At 44.2% G+C, this 21,998-nt stretch overlaps 1 protein-coding gene across 7 annotated transcripts in view; it reads right to left on the bottom strand.

Annotated features, from left to right (window-relative positions):
- MAPRE3 (microtubule associated protein RP/EB family member 3) overlaps positions 1-21,998 on the bottom strand; it is a 767,705-nt gene that overhangs the window by 102,377 nt on the left and 643,330 nt on the right. For all 7 annotated transcript variants that reach the window (XM_085613228.1, XM_085613226.1, XM_085613230.1 and 4 more), the window contains one exon: positions 8,740-8,892. In XM_085613228.1, coding sequence (XP_085469354.1) covers positions 8,740-8,892 — 153 coding nt within the window. The remainder of the gene's footprint in view (positions 1-8,739; positions 8,893-21,998) is intronic.

Below are 21,998 nucleotides of genomic sequence, written 5' to 3'. Positions count from 1 at the left end.
CTGCAGAGACTGACCAGCGCAGAGACTTCCAGACACCTCTGACCCAGATCCACATCTGCAGCGAAGCTGAGACCCGTGGAGGCGACGAGGGACGTGGGACCGGCGACTTGGGAAAAGTGGCTAGTAACTGACTAGCGCGACTTCTGAGGCTTCCTCGAGGCTGTGCTTGGGGAATTGAGAAGCCCCCATCCTGAGCACCATTTGCAAAGAAGACCAGCTCCCCACACTTCACGTGTTCTGCGTGGGGCCCTTCTGCACCCGAGTTGCTCGACGTGTTGTCCGGTTGCTGGCCCGTTGGCTAGTGACCTCTGCGACGACGAACCTTTGATTTGATCTTGCTGGTCCGGCTCCTCCAGACTGGCACTCGCTCCTCTGTGAAAGAGAAGCACCCCAGACCTTCCTGGTCTGCACCAGAAGAAAGTCCTCCATTCTGCGTGGGTTCCGCTTGCCAAGGCTTGTTGGGTCCTAACTCGACATCGACGCCGCCGACAGCAAGAGCCTTCGTGGGACAGCTCGCCTCCTGGTCCTGGTCGTCCTCGACGTCTCCTGGTACCCGTGGCTGCTGCGACAAGCTTCACCTCTTCACCTGCATCTGCACGACATCGCCTGGTTCCTTTCTGGTTCCTTCCCGGCTCCTGGCTGGTGACCTAGACTCTGTCCCTTCTGCTTGCAGGTATCCTTCTTGATTCCATCCTTGGGATCCACTGGACACTCTTCACTGACTGCCTGTCAGCAACTTTCCTTCAGGCATCCATAGGAGTCAACAACGAAACCCGACGCAAATTCACACCTATGCACCTGCAGCCCGTGGGCTAGGTAACTTGAGTACTCCGGTGCTCACAAGGGTATTGACTATCCTAGGGTCTAGTTCAGAGTCTCGAACTCCTAGCTATTCCAGAAGTGTCGTAAAACTGTTAATTTCTAATAACTACTATTTCTATCGACTTTTACGCATTACGCGTGAGTGTTTCCACTCTGCACCTGAATCCCGTGGGCCTCCCACTTCCTAACCTTTGGTAGTATAGTGTAGCCCCAGCGATTCCCTAGGCCTAGGCCTAGGCCTACCCTGTGTTCGTGACAGTGGTTCTTATACCACTTACTTAGTATATGGTTTGCGTGGCCCCTAGGGCCTAACTGTATTACTTACCTGTGTGACTTAATGTATGCTTAAATAAGACTGTGTTGTACTTATCTCGAATCTCATAAAGAGTGCTGAGGATATTTTGACTAGAATAAATACATTCTATTTTTATATATATCTGTTGTGGTGTCCTTTCATTTGGTATTCAAGGGATTACAAATGGTATAACAGCTGGCTTCACATGCCATACAGAGTTTAGCCTAAGACTGCTCTTGTCCATGCTACCACTAGGATAGCTGGTCTAGAAGGTTGACTTTACAACCAATCACCATAAGGGTTGTTTGGACTGATACAGGGTGTACACTAGAATTAGTGACATCATATATCAGGCCAACTTCTCACAATCTCGACAACGGGGAATGATTCAAGCATATGAATCTATGAAAGATTACAGTACTGGAGAACAGCAGGTACAGATAAGTAACTTATTTTCTTAGCGATCAGAAGAAATTCAAACTATCTGGATGGTATGAATCGCACCAGTTTTTTCAACGCCTAATGTTAAACTTATGCATCAAATGTTATTACTGAGATTGTTGGATGCAGTTTTTGGGCCAGGCCGGCTCACACACCAGGCATATCTGACAACTAGAAACCAAGGACAATCCAAGAAGGTGTGATGTGTGGATACCACCATGTTGCCTGTAAAGAAGGAAGAAAAATGTAAAGTCATTGATAGTATTTTTTCTCCGTAACGGGGAATGATTCAAGCATGTGAATCTATAAAAGTTCCAATACTGGAGTAATGTTTTAGAAGTCGATCCCAGGCCCAAAGACTGTAGCCATCCCCCACTGGCATTGGAAGGAAGTTGTGTGTTATGTAGTCATAGCAATCATCTTGTTTTAGGTTCCTGTTTCCTAGGGGGCAGATTTAGGGCTGAGGGGAACTACATAATCTTCCCAAGAGAAGCAGAAAGACCTTTTTTCAGTAAGGAGATGTGGAAGGGGGTGGCTGATGCCAGGAAGGGCACCTCCCCCCTAAATATACTCTTTATTGTGTATCAAACAAATTCCATAATGTCTAATTTGCCTCTTATCCCCCTGCAGTTGGAGGGGTAAGGTTAAAGGAGCTGCTGATTAGTTTTTATAATAAGCCTAATGCATCCGAGCACAGCACCGTTGTGCAAGTTCCTGATTGTCTATTGGTGGTCCTCCAGCCAAAGTGTAGAATTGCTTTCACTTGGCTCATGACTGCTTTTCCAAGGGTGCTACCCTACTGTTTCACTAAGCTCTAGGATCTTTTAAGTTGGTGGGTTAAGGAGATGGGTTTATAGTTTTGACCTGAAATCAAAGAGGTTGGGTGATGCAAAGGCAGCATTAGTGGCTGTTCCATATGTGGGCCCCCTTGACTTAGAAGTGTGTCTGCACTTCACCTGCAGTGGGTTCTGAAATTGCTGAGGAAGCTTCCTTGGTTGAAGCGGGTAAGGCACCCCAGTTGGGAGTGTGTGAGTTTATTCCGTAGTTACTCACATTCGGAGACTTTCAGGCTTCTGTAGGTGAGGCTTAGTGTTTTGAAATCAATCCTGGCTTAGACTGGCAGCCAGTGTAATGTACATGGATGAACTGTGACTGACTACTGTGCCAGGGTCTGCCAATAAAACAGTAGGATGACTACTTTGATGTTTAATGCCATTCACATTTATGAGGCTTTTCTCCAAATAGATGAATTTGTAGGGACCATCTTACAGTATCAAGGGTGATGCACTCCATGTTCACTACTGACCAGCATGACTGGTAGTAGGAATGAGATGGCCTTTAAAGTCTTCTTGACCCTGCAGGGTACCTTGGCGGAGAAGTCTAGGCCTGATTCATGAGGGTGGGTGATTGGTGAGACAAAATATAGTAACAATGATTACACTTTCAGTAAAGATGGAATCCCCAGCGGGAGTAGTTAATTTGAATACATTAATAACTTAAAAATATATACACAGAATGTAAACTTAACAGTAAAACATAAATCACACAATACAATGAACATTAAAAGAGAACACAAAGGTTACTGTTCACAACTAATGTAATGATCATGATCACTGTTCCAAAAAGTCCTGATGAAAGGCTCCGATTCCTTCCGCATGCCCATTCTCTGAGGAGTTAAGCTGAAAGAACATCCCACCAAGAATTTGGGAGCATATAAATAACTGCAAGGTTGAATCCAGGAATTGCTAGACTGGGAAGCGCTTGACTGATCATCCAGCACCTACTCAGAATCTTCCTCTAGGTGAACCAGCAAGGCACGCGTGTAAAACATGGCCTATGGACCACCCGTTTGCAAAACTACTGCAGTTCCCGAAGTCTCTAGACCAATAAGGTTGCCATGGTATCAATGGACAAAAAAAAAAGGAATCCACCACTAGGAACAAGCCAGACCCTGTTTTTTCCATTGCCAATGCTTATATGAGCAATGTTCCAGGTGTGGATAGCAGTAGACCCTCTTCTGCTAAAAAACGACTGTCACAGGGCACAGGATATTGATTCAGACCACAGAGATTATGCGGAATCCAAAATGCAGTAGCCTGTACTGGTAGTGCTAGTTTCAAATCAGGGGAGGTACACTAGGGCAAGTAAGTAGGTATCCTGTACGTCAATGAAATCCAGCCATATGTTGGTCCTTATAGCTGATAGCAGTACTCACATCCCTAATGCAGTTGTTTGCTCGCATGAGTGGGAGATGTTCGAAGCATAGTTTTAAGAACAGTTTATCTGACTAGTGGCTCTTGTCTGGTGTGAACGTCTACACAATAGCGAGCTCCTTTTTTGTATAAAATGCTTAAGTTCACTTACTGTTTCGAGGGAGGTGATTGTTACTGGAAAGACCACCTTCCATGAAAGAAACTGCAGAGGACCAAAGTGCATTGCTCAAAAGGCGCTCCCATGAGCCTGGCAATCAAACTGTTAAGGTCCAAAAAAGGGAGAGGATGCAGTTTTGGAGGGGTTACTATATCTATATAATCTTTAAATATTGATTGAGCTTCTTTATTTTGCAGGTAGGCTGCTATGGCTGACAAATGAACATTTACAGAGGTAAAGACTAATCCTGAATTTTCTAAGCGGAGAATAAAACATACAATGTGTTGTATGGTGGCCTATGAGGGTTGAATCTGGTGATCAGAACAGTAAACCATACAAAGTTTCTATTTAGCTTCATAATATGAATGAGGAATAGGTTTTCTACCTTCGAATTTGCATGCATTCTTGGGGTAGATGCAAGTCACCAAATTCTTACCTATCAGGTGTCATATTGCAAGACAGTGATTTGAGATTTGGATGCATGGTTGATGCTGAGGCATTTATTTTCAGTGTCAATGAGGATTGACACATTTTCCGCACCACATAATAAATGAGTGGGAGCTGGGAAAAAACGTCGGCAAACATCCCTGACCAACCCATTCACATAGCATTACCCAGGCACTGCAGTTCTGGATACAGGAAGATTATGTGTTGCGTTCTGACACCTACCACAGAAATCCCCAACGTTGGAAAATATCTGTTGAGTTTCTGGATGCTTCCTGCTTAGATCGTCAAGCCTGTCAACCAGAGGTAGGTGTTCAGCTAACAAGTATGTTGTATTGTACAATGTCACATTTCTTGAGCCACCACAGCTGGGGCAAGTCGCCTTCTTCCCCTCTCTCGTTTCTGTAGATATTTGAAAGTGGTCATGCTGTCTGTGCACATTAAGACAAATGTGTTCTCAATTAAAGTTAGACATGCTCCGAAAGCTAGCTGAAGTGCTCCAAGTCCTATACACTGGTCAAAGTGGATTTATTGTCATGGTCTTTTCATAGTGATTTGCGATGTAACATGGTCTGAGTTGTATGTGTACTGTACTATTGTGTTTGAAATGTAATAAAACTGAATTGAAACCGTTTCCACGACACTGATGTGTATGGTTTGGGCCAGAGCTGCCCTTTGTCCTTGAAGTGTTCGTTCCTGTAAGTGAGCTCCACAGCCTGTGAGGGAGGCATCTTTGTTGAAGGTCATCTGCAGCTGGGGATCCACCTGATCTGCCCAGTAATACATGATTCTTGTTCCACCACAGCAGCTCGTGCTGCACACTGGGTTCCTCCATCACTAAATCCCACTTTCAAGTCGCATGCTAGAATGCTGCATGTGTAACCTTGTTTGGAGTAAGAAGGCAAAGCATGAATCCATCATCCTAAGTGTCATTATTCTCACTGACCACGTGACGTTAGGTAAAGCAAACCACCTGCTGAAATGCTGTAACCCTCTCTGCTGGGGTAAGCTTTTTGCTGTCATTGGATTGAGTGTTTCTGTCAGAAACCCCTTGTGGTTTTTTTGTTGCATTCTCTGTAAACACCAGTTTGCGTTGAAGGTGAATGAGTTGTCGAGTGTGGGTAAAGCACTGCATGCGACTTTGGCCCTTTACCAGCCAATCGTTTAGGTACATGGAAATACATACATTTTTCTGTCTCAAATGAGCCGCCACTAAGAATTTTGTAATTGTTAAATGATATTTATATAGTGCTTACTACACCCAGTGAGCCGCTGAAGCAACTTTGGAAATACTTTTGAAGCTGCTGTTACTCCAAATTGAAGAACTTTAAATTAGTAATGTATCCCACTTACCATAAACCTCAAGAAAAGAGATGCCTGTGATGAATGGTGATGTGGAAGCATGCATTTGTATACTGAGCACGTCATGTAGCCTTCCATACTGAGAAGTGGAATGACCATCTTGAAGTATTCTGAAGTTGTGTTACAAATCGATGCTCCCAAACCCAATATTGGGTGCTGTCCTTTTTGGGGATTAGGAAGTACAGCGGGTACACTCCTTGACACTGATGACAAGGCACTACTTGGATGGCCTTTTCTGTAGAAATGCCTGTACATCTTCTAATAGTTTGAGCTGATCCGTTCTTATTAGGGCTTGGTGAGAAGCTCGGACGACTGGTATGAACCTCTAAGCAATATCCATGGACAACAGTGGTTAGGGCCCACTGATCCAAGGTTATCTCCTCCCCATTCTCAGAGACATAACCCCAATCTTCCCCCAACAGTTGTTCAATGTTTGGGGGAATGCTGAGAAGGTAAATGCATAGTAGCAGAGGTGTGTCTTCCTGGAGCACCTCCTCCTTGTGTCCCGCCTTTCCCACTGCCACAAACTGTCCTTCTGGCATACTGTCTTGTCTGGACTGCTGCTGTTTTTCTGGAGAGGACTGCTGTGGCTGGTATGTCAGTCTACCTCCAGCCCCTCCTGCCTTTACTGAAGGAAATGCTTGAGGTTTCCTGAAACAACCTCTTCCTTGATTGCATTGGAGAGCACCCACTGCCTATGGAATCCTGATATTCCTAAGCAATGCATGTCAATGAGGAGAATGCTTATGTTCAGCTCTCTTTAGGTTGAGTCGTCAGAATCCAAGGCCAACCTGACGCTCCCATTGGAAATGATTTTAACTTCTGGCCTACAGACTTAGTTGCATCCCCTACTGCTACGCTTTTCCCCACAGCCGTAAGTGGCGTATGGTCGGTTATCTGACTGAGTGCATGCTTCCTGGCAGTGTGTACTACTACAGCTTCTGGGAGCACATGCCACAGATATACAGAGTCTGGTTTGAACTTTTTAGAACGCTTGGCGACACCAGCCTTTATAGGCTCATAAAAAAATATCCGGGGAGCCCTTCAAACTGGTTTTAGGCATGGGTAAAAACTGTTGTTTATTCTGTCTGAGAGAGTCCCAATTAAGAAGTCATCCTCTCCTTTCCATATGCATTGCGAGCCTTGTTATGTGCTGCAACCCTCATGATGGTTTTGGTGTCATCTGGTGGGGATGCTTTCACTGGATAGGACTCTATGGCTGTGCCATCCTGAGTGTCTACTTTCTAGTCATTCCATGCATCATCTTGCTTATCAGTTGGCTCAGGCTCTAGATATGCTGGTGATGGATGACATGTTTCGTCATCGAACTGGAGTGTATGGACTATGGCGACATTAGTAGTGGGTAGGTAAATGGGGTGTCCCATTTTTTCTTAGGGATTGGAAAATTCCCAATATCCTCAGAAACTACATCCTCATATGTAAATTTGTTTTTGTTTGGAAGGGCTGGGGTCTCCAGGAGTGGCCTGGCAGCAAAGGGCATGTATGTGGGTCTATGAACATTGTTCTTTGCCTAACATCTGGCATTTCTAAACTATCTTTTGAGTCAGTGGGCTCAGTGTCGATGCCTTTTGGGGATACAAAGCCAATTTTGACATCAATAGTACTTTCGCCGCTACCTCAGCTTGCACATTCTTCTTGGCTCTGAGATGCCTCTCGGCTTCAAGAATCCTGACCTTTAGGCCGGCCTTCCTCTGGCGTTGACTGTGCCTTTCAGTAGTACCTGGTGTTGGGCCTTTTTTTAGAGACAGTTCCTTAGATAAGGTAAGGCACTCTCTGAATTGTACCGCTGCAGGAATTACTGACTCTCGAGGCTGAACCCCATAGGGAAGTTCCTGTTTGTGGTCGGACGGATTTCGGAGTCTGAAAGTATTGTGTCAAACCAGAAAAACAAGATGTAGTCTTTGTCCTGAGTGTGGGTTTCAGCATGGGCCCTGGAGATTCAACTTATGTGGAGTTGGAGTCTTTGAAGGATATCAAAATAGGACTCCGCTCCCTTTGGTCCTCCAGCAGTATACTGGATGGTCTTCCCCTATTATCATCAGACAGGAAGACTTTGATATCCTTGGCTACTGCTCCACTGGAGGTTGCTGCAATGACACTGGATATGTGTTTACCAATTGCCTTGCTTTTGTTGGATCATTTGTTAAGGCAGAAAGGTGTTACATATCGAATCAGGAGTCTCTTTGTAAATCCTCTGTAAATAGAGGTCACAGACATTGTTGTGGCCCGACCGTAAGAACTTGCTATTGCTGGAACAGCAAAACATAAACCTTGTTCGCCATATCGTTTCCCCATAAGAGTCCTTCTCATACGACTTGCTCCTTTGGTCCTCAACTTGACAGCTACCGGAGAGGTTTTTGTTGGTTATGTTGTCTAGTGTGGACTTCGATGCTGCAAATTTGTCCAGTAATGACATTTTCAACATTTTTGGTTGCAAAGTTGACAGAGCATGTGAAGCACATTTAAGTGCAATGGAGGAAGAAAAACATCTGAAGTTGAGTCTGTGCCTGGTGCCTTGTGAGATTCAGAGGCGGTACTACTGGTCACCGAAGCCCAACACTAGACATCAGTGTGTGCTCGGCATGTGATCTACAGCTACACATGGTGTAAATACATAGCATCTAAAATATAGCCCACTATAACAACTTTTAATTCTTAGGCCACGTTTCCTCAAATAACATTTTTACATATCATTTTGAGATAAAACCCCTAATCTATATATTATATATAGGAAGCAACATTTGTTTCCCATTTAAATAGGGTTTTCAAGATGTAGGAAGAGACTTAAACAAAGAAAAGAGAACATCAATGACAAGCATGAACCCAAACCAGCTAGTACGCATGTTATAGACTCAGCACACAGACTCTCGACTATTCCTCACTTTATGTCATTGATGTAAAAGTGTGGGGTCACATTCCAATGAGACGGTGGAGGAAGGGTCTAAGACCTGCATTTTACCAGTTTGGCACTGCGCAGCACTGACCTCTGTGGCGTAGAGTATATCAATGATTTTCGAAAGGACGCCTGCATTCTCGCTCTCGTGTTCCTGGCAGATAAGCTCAATGTCTCTCAGTTTACTGAAGTAGAAGTCTCGTTCCTTTTCAAGGCCGTCCACTGTTAGTTTCAACTCCAACAACTGCATGACATGAAGAGCAGTGTAAGGCATGTCATTAGTGTATTAAATAACAGCACTAGGTGTTTTATGAGGTGTCGAGCGCTCATACACTATTAACATGCATATTCAGACAACAGGGTTTTCGCTTCCGGTGCATCCAATGGTGGAGGAGAAACACCCTGCTCTTCCCCCATACAACCCTAAGGTTGATGAACAAATCCTATATATTTTTCGAAGCACACGCCATTCAATTCAATAACAATGTAGTGTGAAACAAGCCATATTATTTATTTACATAGGAGATTTATTTTCTTTCTTTCAGTGTCATTTATTTTTCTCTTCCAGATAATCTTTTTTCAGTCAACACGTGTTTCGTCGTGTATTGGGAAATATCTCAACGACTTCACCAGGGCTGAAAGTAATACAAATATCCCCATTTGTTTCATGATATTTTGACACAATATACATATGATTGATTACAATGTATGATCATTAAAACACCAAGAGTTGGAACACCATTGAAGTCCGTGTGCATGTCGATTATCGTTAACAGTGTGGAAAACCCTATCAAAACAAATCTCGAAGTTGAAGTAACTGTTAGGAAGACAAACCAGTGCTAAGTCACTCACAGTCTAGTGCAGGGTGGTTACATGTGCACTGTTTAGAGCTCATGCACGTGAGCAAAGCTACTGACACAAGTGTCAGGCATGTGACAACATGGATTAAGCTAATCTTTTCCTTAAAGCCCAGAATTTCATAAATAGGACAGATATGTCTCTGTCCAAAACCAGCCTGTTTTGTGGCTGCTAAATGTAACAAAATAATACCTGGTCTGGTGCAAGGTTCAGCTATCACACCTGTATAAATCAGAGGAGTTTCAATAGGAAGAGAGACATTGTAGGGAAGGGGCACGTGGGCCATGAGTTTACAGACTGCATAAGAAAACACTGTACGTTAGAGGCTAACCTCCTAACTGTATGTCTCAGCAAAGGAGGAAGATAAATCCGGAATACGTTTAGTTTGTCGAAGTTAAAAGTATCATAATACCACAACAGTGTAATCATGGGATGGTATTCCCACTGTATAAATGAATAATACAACACTGAGTACAGGCATGTCATATAGCCGAAATTTAAAGATTGAAGTTGAGATAGTGTCAAACGTGCCTGATAAGCAGCCAGTACAGCACCAAGAACAAGCATTTGCAATGCAATAGGTCTCGCATTTGCGAGAGTTTAAGCTATTGGTTTTGTAAATGACAAAGCCTTTTATTTATCTGTTTTGCTAATTAACACAAAGAATAGGCATTGTCATTTACAATGCCAATAGCTCAAACTCTTGTAAATGCGAGACATATTCAAAGAAGCGTCCGCCATTGTCCCAGGCTGCTTGGAAAGTGAAAGCGCGAATGTTGCAGGAAAGCATGCCGTGGCTGCAGTAGGAGGGAAGCGGATATTTCCCCTCCCACGCCTTAGCCTATCAGTACCTCGGTTGTTCGCTCCTCCAGGAGGGGCGGAGACGGGGATCCTCGCGCCAGGCAGCTATTTATATTCAAGCTGGCCCGGACGCGTGCAGCGGGCGTGCCGAAGGCGCGCCAAAAGTAAGCCCGTTTGCGCCCGTCCGCGCCAAGGACGTGACAAAGACGGGACATACTGTTCTACCTGTTAGGATAGTTTACAAGGCTGAGGTCCTAAAGAGTTTAAATCTGACCTCTCCTTGTCAACATTTTTTTCACCCTGATTTCATTTATGGAGCCTGCTCTTGTGGTAGATGCCTGTCAGACCTCCCATTTGTACTCTCTACTAGAGTTTCTAATCAGAATGTATATTCCAGGTCTGGCAATGTTAGGAACGGGGGTCTTCTCATCGGAGGCCTTATCAATGCACGTTCCATCGGCAAACATAGCCAAGACATCAGAGACCTTATTTTAGATTCTCAACTAGATATTCTCTTTGTAACAGAGACTTGGCTTAAGGACTGGAGTAGCCCAGATATTGCGGACGCTGTCCCATCAGGCTATCTTATACATAGGAAGGACCGACCGGTGGGTAGAGGTGGAGGTTTGGCTATTATATTACGTGACTCATTGGTCTGCACTTTCTTTGAACAGGATGCGTTGCTGGAAGTGGAAAGTTTAGGTTTCTGCCTCTCTTTGAATGCCACTTTGTGTTTCTCTGGTGCTCTTATATATCGGCCTCCTGGTCAAAGTGCTAAATTCATTAATTCACTTAACGACTCCTTAAGCTACCTCATGCTCAAATATGCTAATTTTACGCTTTTAGGCGATTTTAATCTTCACTTAGAGGATAACTCTGAATCTGGAACATATAATTACTCTCAAATTTTAGACTTGTTCTCACTACAGCAAATAGTGAGTGGCCCCACCCATTTGGCAGGTCATACTCTCGATGGGATCTGCTCAAATTTACATTGCCTTACTGCAGATTCCCCTGTTCCCCTAATCTGGTCTGATCACTCTTTTGTCCCTCTTAGAATTTCAATGCCTCCAATGACTCAGATTGTGAACATTTTTAATAAACCTCAGCAGGGCCCCTCATGGACACAGATTGTTAAAAATCCTAATTTACTGATGGTGGCTAAAAATTTCGCCCCTTCCTTAACAGGCAATACAGAGACTGATTCTCACCTTTTTCAGTCCTAGCTCACCAACATTGGCAAAGCCATTATGCCCTTGGACACAAGGAGCAAGCCGTTAAAACCCAAAAATTTAAATACTCCCTGGTTTACGCCCAAACTGGCTCAAGCACGACTGCATTGCAGGCAACTGGAGTGGCAGTGGAGAAAGGGTTATATGGAGAAACAAAAAATATTTTTTAGGGAAGGAAGGAAAGCATACTTCTCCCAGGTTCAACTGGCAAAAAAGGAATTCTTTACAAACAAAATCAACGCAGCTCAAGACAATCAGAAGTCGATTTTTCAAATTGTGAAATCTTTTACTTCACCGATGGCGGAGGAAAGAGAGCTGCCTGCCTCTCAGTTATTATGTGATCAGATGTTAGAGGTAGAGGTTCTTGCGCGGTTCTTTCTTGGGGATTGACTGGCAAGTAAAGAATCGGTTGCTGGCCTTTTGCTGATACATAATTTTATGACGGTCCCTTGAGGAGGTGGAGTCTCGTTAGTTGCCTCCATATAAACCCGGATGTAACTCGAAGCCGTTGCTTGGCTTTCGGAGTTCCGACCCTAGTCCACGCCCCCTTTGTTTCTTGCGAAGTTGTTGTTCCTGTTGGTTCTAGTGCTGCCTTCGCCTTCGTTTGATCCCGTGTGGTCCCGTGTATGTTTGGGTGAAGCTTTCCCCTTCAGTGAGAATTTACTGCGGTTGCTTACGAACCGGGTTGCTTTGGAGATCCGCGTTTGTTTGCCGCCCCGCCTTCCTGGTGAGCCTCTGATCTCTCCCTCTGCTGTGCTTCGGCGTCTTCTCCCCGTTCTCTGTACAGACATAGGAGAGCGCAGTTTTGGCGTTCACTGTTCCTAAAATTAGCCGACTGTAATCTTACCCAGATAGAGGTCGCGTTTCTTTTGTCCCTTGCCACTGAAATAGTACAGCGAGTGTTGTGCGCTCAGATTTGCAGGAGTTTCCTGTGTATTTATGTTTCCCTCTTGTGTGTGACATCAGCAGGGTCTATTTTCCCTACGCCCTACTTGGATTCTATTGTTGTTATACACTGCTATTGCTCATTAACCTCAGAGGCATCCAGTTCTATTCTTAGTGTGGCAGTGTTGCCTTTTGTTAAAGCCCACGCTAGTTGTTCCTTGTGCACTCTGTTAGAGGCTTACCTTTTGATGCCTGTTTCAAGTCCACGCTGGTGGTTCCTGTGTGCACGCTGTTAGAAGTCTTACCTGCGGATGCCTGCTGTGTCCTCCAGATCACCCTAGGCCTTAAAGGAGATGTCAGTTGGTAAGGGACATTGTTTTTGTGTATCAGACATAACGCCAGCATTAAGTAATTAACCGAGGTGGGTGGGTCTCAAACGTAGAGAGGGACTGATATCTTTAACGTCTCTTCATTCTTTCCTCTGTAGGTTGTGTCATCCTGTTCCTTCAGACTACAACCAACTGGGGGTTCCGAAGTGTAGCTGCCTTCACATTCCCGCCCCACATCTCCGAGGGTTCTCCTGTGGGTGTGTTTTCTTTTGCATAGGGCTCACCCAGGGAAGGGCTTTGGGAGTGTGGGGCATTCTCGTCGCTCCTGTGGATTGAGCGAAGTCATACAAGTGGTAACGGCAACAGAAAGCCAAGCCCACAAATTCGTTCCACCCGAGCGACGATGAATCCTGAAGGGGCTACTCCCTCCCCAGAGACTCAGTTGCATAGTCCCACGGTAGAGGAGTTGGGGGTAGCTATTATAGATCTCCAAAGAGAAGTAGGGAGACTTAGAGGTGAGAATCTTCATCTCCACACCGAGTTAGAAAGGTATCGGCAAGGCGATAGAAGAGTGGTAGGAGAAACACCACAAACACATAAGCGCACATACATACAATACAACCTGCTCGCTTTACGCTTCCTTCTACCTCAGTCGAAAATCCAGGGACTAGTACACTCAATCCCCAAGCTATTCAGGTGTCCGTACAGACACAGATTCCTGTCCTGTTGGCAGTCCCTGAAAGGTTTTACGGTGATAGCGCGAAATTTAACGTTTTTCTTAATCAATGTCAACGTCATTTTCTTTGTAAGGCTTCGGCGTTCCCCGATGATGCTGCTAAAGTAGCCTTTGTGATTTCCTATTTAGGAGGTAATGCGGCAAACTGGGCCGTTCCTTTAGTGGAGAGTAATGACCCTCTTTTGAATAATTTTACACTGTTTAAAGATAAGTTGAAAGGGTTATTTGCTCGGCATGCCTATGTACAAGCTAGTGACAGTGAGTTACTTAACTTGAAACAAGGGAACAAAGATCTAATCACTTATGTAACAGAGTTTAATAGACTAATAATTGAGACACAATGGCCAGAGGACAAAAGGACGTCCTTATTCTATAGAGGATTAAATGACGATCTGAAAGATCTTCTCTCCCACATAGTAGATCCACCTGAAGAGTGTAATGCTTTCATAGATTTAGTTGTCAAGCTGAATCACAGGGTATCAGAACGGAAAGGAGATAAATGTAGAGGAACCCCAGCTCGCTTTTGGGTGGTTAGGGGAGAGAAAAAGGAAATTAAAGACCAGAAAGAATCAAGTGAACCGATGCAAATCGGCGGTATGAGAAATCCATTGACTAGCGAAGAAAAAGAGAGACGACGAAAGCAAAATCTTTGTTTATATTGTGGCAAAAGTGGTCATTATGCCAGAAGTTGTCCTGCCAAGACCTGTCCCAGTTCTAAGGTGGTGGCCCTTTGTCAGGAATCTGAGTACCATGAGGGAAACTAGGGAACTCCTGTAGCTCGCCATTTTACTATCTCTGTTACTTTGATAGTCTCTGCACAGGGTCGCAAGACACTACCCATTCTGCTGGACTCAGGCGCTACAGGTAACTTTCTTGACATACATTTGGCTCAGACATTGAAGATACCTTTTATTCCTAAGAGCAAACCGGAGCCCATTCGAGCGGTGGATGGAACTGAATTGTCCTCTGGGTTAATAGCGTACCACACTCCTGCTTTGACTATGGTTTGTAACAATGGGCATTCAGAGGACATAGTATTCGATCTAATTGACACCCCCAATTTCGGGGCTATACTTGGGGTGCCTTGGTTACAGGTTCATAATCCACATATTGATTGGAATGCAAGGAAAATCACTTTGAAATCTGCATATTGCATGCTACATTGCTATCAAGAAGCCCAGGAGTGGGATACCCCTTTGTGTTGTGTAATAGAAGCAGCCGAAAGGGGCCTCCCTACCATGTATAGTGAATTTCGTGAAGTTTTTGACGTGGAAAAGGCTTCGGCCTTACCTCCCCATAGGAGTTATGATAGCAGAATTGATTTAAGTCCTGGGGCCGATTTGCCAGTGAGTCGCGTATATGCCTTAACTGAACCTGAGACAGAATATCTCCAACAATACATCTCGGAGATGTTAGAGAAGGGGTTTATCAGACACTCCACCTCTCCTGTGTCATCCCCTCTCTTCTTCATCCCTAAACGTGAAGGAGGGTTAAGAGCGTGCCTAGATTATCGCGCCTTAAACAAAGTGACCATAAAAAATAAATATCCGTTACCCCTCATTTCGGTCCTATTGGATCAAGTGAGAGGAGCCCCAATATTTACCAAACTCGATCTAAGAGGGGCGTATCACTTGATACGAGTCAAGGAGGGAGACGAATGTAAGACCGCTTTTAGAACTAAATTCGGTCTCTTCGAATACTGCGTCATGCCTTTTGGTCTTTGCAATGCCCCCGCTGCCTTTCAATTTTTCATAAACGACATACTGCGTGAATATTTGGATCTCTTCGTAATAGTGTACATAGATGATATCCTGATTTTTTCTAATTCAGAACAAGAACATGAGGAACATGTGAAAAAGATCTTGGTAAAATTGAAGGAAAATCATTTATTCGCGAAATTGGATAAAAGCACCTTCCACACAAAGAAAGTAGACTTTTTAGGATTCGTCATTTCCCCTGAAGGAATACATATGGATCCAAAAAAGATAGAGGCGTTGATCCATTGGCCTAGTCCATCTACTGTAAAGGAGGTCCAATCCTTCATAGGATTTGCGAATTTTTATAGACGCTTTATTGATCATTTTTCAGACTTGATTGCTCCCATTACCAAATTGTTACGTAAAGGTGCTATCTTTCATTGGTCCGCTGAGGCGGAAGAGGCATTTTCTCAGCTAAAGAGTAGGTTCACTACAGCGCCTATCATTAGGCATGCCGACAGCACACAACCTTACTATGTAGAGGCTGACGCGTCCCAATATGCAGTAGGTGGTGTCTTATCTCAACGAAATCCCGCAACTGGTAGATTACATCCTGTTGCATATTTTTCTAAAACCATTCTCCCTGCAGAACAGAATTATACTATCGGAGAAAGGGAACTCCTGGCTATAAAACTTGCTTTTCAAGAATGGAGACATTATTTATTGGGTTCTCCACATACAGTGACAATTTACACAGACCATCGTAACTTACAGTTCTTCAAATCCGCTAAAGCCTTAACACCAAGACAAATGAGATGGGTTTTATTTTTCAGTGAATATGATTTTGTAATTACCTATCGTCCCGGACCACAACAAGGGAAAGCGGATGCACTTTCTCGTTTGGGAGCTGACAAAAGAATTGTGAACCCCCTCCTCTCATTCCTTGCCATAAGATTGTGGGAGTCAGTGATAGGGTTCCAACAACCACCTGTTTTTTAACTAGTAGGTTCACTACAGCGCCTATCATTAGGCATGCCGACAGCACACAACCTTACTATGTAGAGGCTGACGCGTCCCAATATGCAGTAGGTGGTGTCTTATCTCAACGAAATCCCGCAACTGGTAGATTACATCCTGTTGCATATTTTTCTAAAACCATTCTCCCTGCAGAACAGAATTATACTATCGGAGAAAGGGAACTCCTGGCTATAAAACTTGCTCTGTCCTTAGCTGAATTCGCATACAACAATTCTACACATTCCTCTACAGGGATATCTCCCTTCTTTTTTGCACATGCACATCATCCTAGATTTCTTCCTTTCTCAGTACCCAGTCATTTAGATCATATTCCTGCTGTCCAACAACATCATGACACCCTATTGGAGATATGGGAAATTGCCACCAGAGAATTACAAAAGACCAAGGAAGCTATGAAGACACAATCTGACAAACATCGCAAACCTGCTCCCGATTATCAAGTAGGCGATCAGGTCTGGTTGTCCACCAAGAATTTAAGGTTAGGGGGTCCAAAAAAGTTACACCCTCGTTATGTGGGTCCGTATAAAATCCTAAAGATTATCACTCCTGTGTCAATAAAACTTGAGTTACCCGAAGACATGCAGATTCATCCTGTATTCCACACCTCCTTACTCAAAGCATACAAACCCTCTCTGAATCCTGAACAGCCTCCTCCTCCTATCCTAGTGGGTGGGGACACGGAATACGAAGTAAATAGAGTCTTGGATTCCCGTAGCTATAGGGGTAAATTACAGTATTTAATCGACTGGGTGGGCTATTCTCCTGAAGATTGCTCTTGGGAACCGGCTGAAAATGTACATGCCCCTGTTTTGGTCCGAAGGTTTCATGCCCTCCACCCTACTAAACTTCGCCCTGTCAGTCGGCCTTTGGGTGGGAGAACTGTTAGAGGTAGAGGTTCTTGCGCGATTCTTTCTTAGGGATTGACTGGCAAGTAAAGAATCGGTTGCTGGTCTTTTGCTGATACATAATTTTATGACGGTCCCTTGAGGAGGTGGAGTCTTGTTAGTTGCCTCCATATAAACCCGGATGTAACTCGAAGCCGGTGCTTGGCTTTCGGAGTTCCGACCCTAGTCCACGCCCCCTTTATTTCTTGCGAAGTTGTTGTTCCTGTTGGTTCTAGTGCTGCCTTCGCTTGATCCCGTGTGGTCCCGTGTATGTTTGGGTGAGGCTTTCCCCTTCAGTGAGAATTTACTGCGGTTGCTTACGAACCGGGTTGCTTTGGAGATCCGCGTTTGTTTGCCGCCCCGCCTTCCTGGTGAGCCTCTGATCTCTCCCTCTGCCGTGTCTTCTCCCCGTTCTCTGTACAGACATAGGAGAGCGCAGTTTTGGCGTTCACTGTTCCTAAAATTAGCCGACTGTAATCTTACCCAGATAGAGGTCGTGTTTCTTTTGTCCCTTGCCACTGAAATAGTACAGCGAGTGTTGTGCGCTCCAGATTTGCAGGAGTTTCCTGTGTATTTATGTTTCCGTCTTGTGTGTGACATCAGCAGGGTCTATTTTCCCTACGCCCTACTTGGATTCTATTGTTGTTATAAACTGCTGTTGCTCATTACCCTCAGAGGCATCCAGTTATATTCTTAGTGTGGCAGTGTTGCCTTTTGTTAAAGCCCATGCTAGTTGTTCCTTGTGCACTCTGTTAGAGGCTTACCTTTTGATGCCTGTTTCAAGTCCACGCTGGTGGTTCCTGTGTGTGCACGCTGTTAGAAGTCTTACCTGCGGATGCCTGCTGTGTCCTCCAGATCACCCTAGGCCTTAAAGGAGATGTCAGTTGGTAAGGGACATTGTTTTTGTGTATCAGACATAACGCCAGCATTAAGTAATTAACCGAGGTGGGTGGGTCTCAAACGTAGAGAGGGACTGATATCTTTAACGTCTCTTCATTCTTTCCTCTGTAGGTTGTGTCATCCTGTTCCTTCAGACTACAACCAACTGGGGGTTCCGAAGTGTAGCTGCCTTCACATTTCCGCCCCACATCTCCGAGGGTTCTCCTGTGGGTGTGTATTCTTTTGCATAGGGCTCACCCAGGGAAGGGCTTTGGGAGTGTGGGGCATTCTCGTCGCTCCTGTGGATTGAGCGAAGTGGTCATAAAAGTGGTAACGGCAACATCAGATCTCTCTGTTTTTTGAGGAAAAAATCCTCACAATTCAGAAAATTTTTCCAGCCGCCAATTGTACCCTTGAATCCCTTCCGACGAGTAGCTCTGCCTCTATTGTTGCATTCACACCGGTATCACTAGACATGACTCTCATGGCTATGAAAAAATGCAAATCTGGATCTCCGTTGGATGCCTGTCCTCCATCTGTCCTCCACAAACTGGCAGAGGTAGCAAACCCCATGATCAATCAGATTTGTCTCTTAGCTCGGCATTGTCCCAGCAGATTGGAAGTTGGCACTGGTCAAACCGCTAAAAAAAAAACAACACATTGATTCAGCTGTGCTCTCTAATCTCCGCCCTATTTCACTTCTTCCAACCTTGGATAAAATCACGGAAACTTTTGTTTCAAAGGAACTTACAAAATTTATGGAAGAGCAACAGATTTTTCACCCATGCCAAGCGGGTTTCCGGCCCAAACATTCCACGGAGTCAGCCCTTATCGAAGTTTCTGATTCCCTGAAAATGATTGCAGATAGAGGTAGGAAGGGGGTGCTGATTCTGCTGGATTTGTCAGCTGCATTCGACACGATCTCTCATGACATTCTTTTGAGGCGTCTCGAATGCAGCGGCATCTCAGGTATGGTGCTGAGATGGATTAAATCCTTCCTTACTTCGCAGAGACAGGCAATTCCCCTTGGCCCTTTCCTCTCTTCCGAACGACCCATTTCAGCAGGAGTCCCCCAGGGATCTTCCCTAAGCCCACTACTTTTCAATGTTTATGTGGCTCCTCTTATCACTCTGATTAGCTCCTTCTGGGTTGAGGTTCTATCATATGCAGATGACACTCAAATGATTATCTCTTTGGAGAACGACTCCACGCAAGCTGAAATGAATTTTAAAGCTTGTTTAACTGCGGTCCTTCAATGGATGTCGACTAAACATTTGAAGTGTAATACTGATAAAACAGAGATTCTCCCCATAGGGATGGACACTTCTTTCCACCCGTCTAAGTGGTGGCCCGATGGGGCACCTCCACCACCTGAGGTGGTCAAGGTAGCCAAGAATCTAGGAGTCCAATTTGATAACTCCCTCTCCTTTCTTCCTCATACCAAAGCAGTCGCAGGAATGTGCTTTGGCCTAATCAAAACCTTAAAAAAATTCTTCAGGTTTCTCCCTTTGTCTGCTAGAAAGTCCGTAGCAGTGGCCCGGATACTTTCTCGTATGGCCTACTGTAACGGGCTACTGGCTGGAGTCAATAGATCAGTCTTAAAGAAGTTTCAAGTGGTACAACATGCGGCAGCCCGCCTGGTACTTAAACTTCCCAGAAAATCCTCAGTGTCTGCCGCCTTGAATAAACTCCATTGGCTCCCGGTCCACAAAATAATTCTTTGTAAGATTCTTCTTGTTACATTTAGGGCAAAGATGAAGGTTGGTCCCAAATTTTTGTCGGCACGTGTTACTCCTTACACTACCACTAGGCCACTCAGATCTTCCTCGGCAAACCTTCTTAAATTACCCAACTATAGATACAAACTAAAAGGCGCAAGAACCCTAGCATTTTTGGGTGCCAGAGCATGGAATAAGTTGCCAGCCCAGCTCAAACTCTGTAATACTGAACTCTCATTTAGGAAAGTTCTTAAAACCTGGATCTATGGTATTTCGGACGACTGTTGTTTTGCTCTAATCTAACTACTCTCATTAAGTCAACATTCTGTGTTTTCACCATATGACGTTAGCGCCAAGATACTCCTCGCGGAGTGATAGCGCGCTTTATAAGTACAATCTCAAATCAAAATCAAATCATTAAAGAAAATAGTGCTTATGGTCTAAAAAGGATGTACCATGTAACACCAAAGTAAAAGGGCCAGTCCTCATGGGAGGTTACAAAAGAAGACAAGGTGGTACTAAGGAGGGACTAACAAGCCTATTAACAAATCAGTTGAAAGAATTTTCGAAGGACAATCACACAAGCCAATGACCAATATGAGCGGAGAGTGGGCAGGTCTTCTATTCCATACTCCAATACAGCATGCCGCAAAGCAGCGCCAGCGCTGCCCAGGTTCAACCTATAAACTGACATTGAAATGAGTCCCTCTCGGGCCCTATAATCCGTTCCTTAAATTTACAGGCAAGACACTGTTCAATTTATGAACAATGGCTGTAAAAAGTATTAGATACTCCATGTCAGAGATACAATTTTGTTTCCATTCTACATGATTTCCTTTATCCTTACATTTCCTAAGAGTGTTTCAGTTTTCCAGGATGTTGTGTATCTATAGTTTTTTTCTGTTCATCATATTACTCTTGTATATTGTCAACTGGCCTCTAGGTGTCTGTGTGACAGCTTGTTGTAGGTGCGTGGTTATAACAGGCCATGATTGAGACTTCTGGAGCTGAGGCTGAAGACAGAGCGAGTTTCACATAGTGCCTGCCTGTGGGTAGTAAAGTTTTCATAATACTTGTTCATTTAGTTCTCTCTCTACAGAATGCAGGGGGCAATGGTAATTGTGATTCTATGTCAAGGTGGTATAATCTCTCATTCTGATGGAACATATCACGTTGTAAGGATATCTACGTGAATAGCCCATAAATGTATAAAAAATAGTCACCATTTTACATTGTTTTTATACTGCTTACATTTTACTAGATACCCCAGTGGCAGGATGGGTTGGTTGTATAAAAGAAGTAACCGAGAAAGCACTGACTTACCGTGACAAAGACCCTTTTGAGGTCGAAAAGCGGCAGTGCGATTAAGAGTCTTTAAAATAAACACTGGAGTTTGAAAAGGTTTACGAAGTGCAGCGGAATTTGTTGGAGTTTCCGCCTGCACCAAGCCATTATTGATTGACCTCATTAGTAGGGCCTCTGTTTTGACATAGCAACCAAATCTGTATGAAAACATACCTCTGATGTGAAAAGCAGGAAAGGAGCTTCAGTGTAACAAGTGTAGACTCATGGAGAGCCCGGTTTCACAATCCGGAAGAAATAGCCTGCGGTTGATAACATCACCACTCGCCACATCCTTCTGGTTGTGAGATTTATGCAACTGGTGACGGGCTGATAGGGGTTTGAGAAAGAAATATGGAAAACTTGCTCACTTTCTAATGAGTTCGTTTTCAATAGGATAATTGTAGACTACAGGTAGAATAAAAGACACATAAAAAATATAAATGAAGATAAAGAATTCAATTTTTTATAAAGTATTTGAAATAAAGAAACACATTAGAACTTATTTTCTGAGAGCAAGTTGGGTTCATTTAGAACTGTGAGACCAGCAACAAGAATACGAAGATCAGCCTAACCACAACACATCTGGAATGAAATTAACCCTCACTGACAATGCTAAAACGTATTTCAAGAGCAACAAGCAAAAGCGAAAGCACTAGAATGAAATTAACCCTCACTGACAATGCTAAAATGTATTTCAAGAGCAACCAGCAAAAGGGAAAGCACGGCGCGTTGTGTGTAACCTGATCCACGAGGAATGCAGCTGCCACCCTGCGCGCGGCTGCTCGCTCCCAAGAGCAAAACGCCGTGGGAGTGAACATAAAAAAAAAAAGGTGGGACATGCGCTCACCTTTAGCCATGTGCGTGCTTTCATTATTGAAAGACACATGCAAAAGCCAACAACATGCGTGGGGGGAGTCAGACCCACACAAAGTACTTTAGAGTGCTTACA

The sequence above is a fragment of the Triturus cristatus genome, chromosome 6, assembly GCF_964204655.1.
Source record: "Triturus cristatus chromosome 6, aTriCri1.1, whole genome shotgun sequence".
Lineage (NCBI taxonomy): Eukaryota > Metazoa > Chordata > Amphibia > Caudata > Salamandridae > Triturus > Triturus cristatus.
This window is presented reverse-complemented; position numbering and strand designations above follow the sequence as displayed.